This window comes from Oncorhynchus masou, chromosome 32 (genome assembly GCF_036934945.1).
Source record: "Oncorhynchus masou masou isolate Uvic2021 chromosome 32, UVic_Omas_1.1, whole genome shotgun sequence".
NCBI classification, from domain to species: domain Eukaryota; kingdom Metazoa; phylum Chordata; class Actinopteri; order Salmoniformes; family Salmonidae; genus Oncorhynchus; species Oncorhynchus masou.
Window position 1 is genome coordinate 49,670,222 of NC_088243.1, and position 5,271 is coordinate 49,675,492.

The window sequence follows — 5,271 nt, forward strand, 5'->3', positions numbered from 1 at the left end:
ATATGTTTTACGATATCAGTGGTGTCTTGTGTGCCATTGGCGAAGGTGATCTGGGTTATTAAAAGGAGGTGGCAGCATTGTGGCGGCAGTATCTTAGCTCAAACAGGGAAGAAGAGCTTTAAAATATTTCAATATGATGTAATATGTAATAAATATGTCATCGTAATATGATGTTACGATGATGCTGCTTATAATTAGGCTATTGTTGTTTATTCCTAGCCTATGTAATCATCATTATTGTTAACAAATGTAAAGAGATTATTTGTAGGCTATCATCCCACCTTGGGGAGAAAAAGTAACATAAAAATCTCTATCCGTTTTTCCTTTATTTATCCAGCAAATAGAGTCCGAGCCAATGATGTGTTTGGTCCTAACTTATAAGGCAATTGTGAGCGTATTTAGTCACAAACTTCGAAAACATAAAGACAGAACGACGCGTCAAACCACTGTTAGGACACAGCATAGATCCGATGAAAATCGAATAGTTGTTTAATTACAGTTTGGCCGTTGTGGACCCTGCTCTGCAGTCTGTATCAGCAGTCAGTCAGCCTCTGTAGAGGAGTGGAGAGCAGGGCTGGTTCCCCTGACCTGGGCTTGCCCTCTTGATATAACAATCATGTTCATTCCTATCAAAATTACAGATGATTGTTTTACCCATTGTTTTCCCCAACTTTTAATTTCTACTTCCCAAATGATCATTGCCCGCGGTAATTGCAAAGAGCAGACCTTGTATGTGTCATCAGCCCCCAGACGAGTGAAATCCAATTTTGTGAGGCTTGGCACACCTCCTTTTCTTTTTTTCTCTCTTTATGATGTGCCATATTCTACTGTTTTAATTAAGGAGTGCATAACATGAGAGTAAGTAGAATTTTAAGGTCGAGATTAGAATAAACACGTCTTTAAATCAAAATCAAATTATTTTGTCTATTATTTTTCTGTCATAATATTTACATCTCAGATTAGAAATCAATATTTCACTGAAAGGGGTATTACTGAGTTTATTCAATGCATAATTGAATTTTGGAAAGTGCCCGGTAATTTGCCTAAAAGATAACGAATCTCTCTCATCTGAACTTTATCAAGCGAATGCAATGAGTTTAAGATAATGTTTGAATGGGTAGCTTATAAAAAAATAACAATAAGCCTAGTGATAATAATAATAGCATTCCCTTACAAATTTTATACTGAAAACCTTAATTTGCAATGGATCACTGAATGCTGATAAAAAGTTAGATCATGGCCTTATGATATTGCAAATACTTTATAAAACAATAAGTATCACAACCACAAAGTGGTCGATAGGCAAATGGAGGAAGGAAAAGTAACCCTATTTAGATCATTTCCAGTTCAGTGGAGTTGAAACTGAGCTGACTGCAGAGTATTACCACGAACCGCATCATCCCTCACTCTCCGTGCGCCTCTGTTTCCCCTCACACGCTCATATGGAGATAATAGGCTATAAGAGGCATGGGATTAATTCGTAGCCAATTACAACCCACAGTTGAATATGAATGCATAAATAAGGCGTAGCTTGTGTCTAAGTTTTGGCGACGAACGAAGGTGGGTGTAGGGGGTGGGGTGGGGTGGGGGGGGGTGGGGGTGGGGGCGAGCGAGCGAGCGAGCGAGCGAGCGAGGTGTGCATGCATGCATGACATAAACGTTGGCGGGTCCTGAGGGGATGGTTCAAACCCAAAAAAGGAGTTGAGCAAGGGAGACCAACATCCAACAGTGAACCATCACCTCCTAACAGCCGTGTGTAACATTGACCAGAGCAGTACAGCCGTAGAGGGGTGGCAACGCAAGCTGTGCAGGAATACCGCACCAGACATTAGACTACTTTTCTCAAATTGTATGCGATATTATGTCATCGGTTGAAAGATAAGCTTAAATTTACTGTCTTGGTGCTAAATCTCTGATTGTTCAGAAGAAGAGAACCTGCTCTTCCGCCTGAAGAGAAGTCATGAATCGAGAGAAGGTTCAGGGGGGAGATCTCTCAATCGCTTCTCCGACGGCGTCTTTTGTGGCTGCCCAAACAGCGGTGATCGTCGTGGCCGGTCCAGAAAGCATGGACAATCACTGCGAGAAGCGGCTCTCTACCAACGAACTGTCGGTGTTTTCCTGTCCAGGCAGTATAGACATACTGCAAGGGGACAGTCGAAACAACTCTCCACGTCAAGAACCGGCTCCAATAGCAATTCCAACGGTTCACCGGACCACCGCGTTTTCTGTTTTGGACATTTTGGACCCAAATAAGTTTACGAGCAAAAAGCAAAATCCTAACCGGACCGGCAGTGAAATCGCCTTCGGGACAGAGAACCGTGGAGGTGACGACTCGAACCATGCTGTAGATCAGAAATCTTATGCAGAAGACTATGAATGTAAAAAATATACAGCACTAAGTAAGTGTTTGTGTCTTTCTTGGTGACATTTGGTTTTCCAAAAGTGTTGTTGTTTATGATGTAGGCCCACTTGAATAGCCTACAGGTTTCTGAAAAATCTAATTTAGATTAGACATATAATATACATTTTGTTATCTTAGATGTTATGCTTCAGGAAGACGCTCAATTACTTCGGTTACATAATGCCATCTATTAGTAAAACCACGTTTTAGCCTATCTGTTTTGATCATGACAAGACAGAGAACTGGATGAGTGTTTGTCTTATTAGGTTAGTCGATGTCTTTGAGGTTAGAGGGTCCTGCAAGTTTTTTTTAGATCAATGAGTTCGTGAAATTGTATTTTCCACGTCTAACTTTGCATTCTATATTATGTAATTATATTTCTGCTCAAAATAGATTTTGATTCAGAAATAAATTTGATCATATCTGAGGTTAAATTACGTTATATGATGTGGAATATTCTAGCCATGCACACATTCCCTTAGGCTACCCCAGAGAAGAAAATGCATGTAATCTCTTTTTTTTAACCCTTCGATTACATTTAATTTAAAGTGCTTTGCAGGATAATGGCGAAAATCGCCCCAGAGTGACATTCGGAACGTGGCTAGTTCGATATCCTATTATCGAATTGAGTAGCCTATCTCGTTCAGGCAGCTTGCCGGACTCTCCTTCAACAGCTTAATTATAATGTCAAAATTCGGATAATTACACGATTAAAACCAATTATTATTATTATTAGGGAAGATATTGATCCCAGAAAAAAAGGCATGAGATTGATATTGCCCCCACTGTCATGTTTTTAAACGAAAATAGAAGGAACAAACATTGATCTCCGTAACCACTTTATAGGGTTTGCATTTAAAATATCAGTCAGAGAAGAGGACACTGCATTACCAGCCATATCGACCGGGTAATTTGTTATGGACTGCCTGAAATAGACAAACTAACAAACCAAAAAATATTATTCTTAAGATTATAGGATCACATGAAGAGGGTTTAGCAAATTGCCAAAATAGTGTCAACAAACACTGCTGAAGAAGTGCAGGCCTTATTGGAAAAAAGATTCCCCTGGATGTATAAGTATTGTTTAAATCATGCAAAAGTAAATATTTGGTTGATATAAGAAATTCTAATCATTTATTTTGTTATACGATGGTGCGTGTGCGTAAAAGTGATGCCAATTTTGTTTATTTAACTTTCACCTGGTTATGTGTTATAATGGTCATATATTAAAACAAACCAAATGAATCTAAAAAGTTTGAGAAACAATACGTCTATCCTTATTGAACAATTTAGGCCTAATATAATGTAGCATAAATGGATTTAAAAAACAAATAATATTGTTAGAATATTTAGTATGCCTATACTCAATTAGAGTAAAGATTTTCCTAAATAATTAGGCCTCAAGTCTTTTTCTTAAAGGTGTCAAAGTAGACCATATTACAAGCAGGTTTTCAATATTTCATTGATAGTCTAGCATAAAATTGGTAACATGAATTACGTTTGTGACTTTTACATTTTTACGCAGAGCATTATTTGTGCATATAGGCTACTGTAATAAATCCTTACGCAACAGCAATAGACTACATAAATGCACAATGTGGAGATAAAAACAACAGTTTATCTTCATAAATACAATTGTATGAAGGTGAGAGGATAGATAGAGGATAGAGGAAAAAGTTATCCATTACGCATTAGCTGGCATGATTCTTCATCACAATTTCCTTCAGCAATATGTTAATTAGAATATGCTACTTGATAAGTTATTGAATATTATATGTCTAAATGACTTGGCCTCTGTGATTCTTAATTTGAAAAGACTCAATTGCATGTCTTGTTTTCTTTACAGATGAAGGGCTGGTGTACAGATCGGACGAATGCGAGAATGATTTCAACAGAGACTCCCACTCTGACAGCGAGATGCAGGATGACTTGTTTAGTGAAGAGAGCAGCAGTGGCCTGACTGAAAATACCCAGGGGGAACTGGGCCACCGTGAAGACGACGACAAGGAGAGCAAGAGCCCAAGAAGTCCTGACGGACAGCAAACGCAACAGTCAGGGTCGAATGGACAAAGTCATCAAGGAAAACCGAAGCGAAAGCGCTCTGGCTCCGATTCAAAGTCGGGTAAGCCACGAAGGGCCCGGACAGCATTCACTTACGAACAACTTGTTGCACTGGAGAACAAATTCAAGTGCACCCGATACCTCTCCGTGTGTGAGAGGCTAAATTTGGCACTGTCACTTAGTTTGACTGAAACTCAAGTCAAAATCTGGTTCCAGAACCGACGGACCAAGTGGAAGAAGCAGAACCCTGGCGCAGACACCAGCGCCCCGACGGGCGGGGGGCCGAATGGCCAGAGCAATGGACTAGGGGGCCTGAGTCCACTCAGCCCGTCTCCTCCCATGAGCGGCCATCTGTCAATGCATACGAGCTATGGTCACGGGCCAGGCGGGTTAGTCTGCACCACCCAATTACCCTTTCTGCCAAGTCATGCGGTACTGTCTCCTTTCATGTTGGGATCTCAGACCTACGGAGCGCCTGCGTTTTACACTTCACACCTATAAAGACATGGACATACGTGTGGTTTTACGCCCAAACATTATGTTTTCAGAGGCGTCTTCAATTAACCGATATTATCAAACGAATTGACTCCAATGAAATATGAACTTAATAACCATATTACACATACGGTTTAAGAGAACTAAAGACATGCCCTTACCCAAAGACTAAAATGCACTTGACGCAAGATGGGAAGAACTCTGATGAACATTTCATGTTGCTGTTTCGACAAGGACATTTAATGCTCGAAGAAAACGTACCTTTACCAAGGGAATAATATTTTTTATTATGCTAATGTTCTATTTGTTTTTCA

The 5,271-nt window shown here is 39.8% G+C and overlaps 1 protein-coding gene across 1 annotated transcript; it reads left to right on the top strand.

Annotated features, from left to right (window-relative positions):
* Nucleotides 1-1,960: 1,960 nt before the first annotated feature.
* On the top strand, nt 1,961-4,963 carry LOC135527015 (NK1 transcription factor-related protein 1-like). The gene is made up of 2 exons (XM_064955680.1): nt 1,961-2,399; nt 4,248-4,963. The coding sequence occupies exons 1-2, from the start codon at nt 1,961-1,963 to the stop codon at nt 4,961-4,963; spliced, it is 1,155 nt and encodes a 384-aa protein (XP_064811752.1).
* The last annotated feature ends 308 nt before the right edge of the window (nt 4,964-5,271 follow it).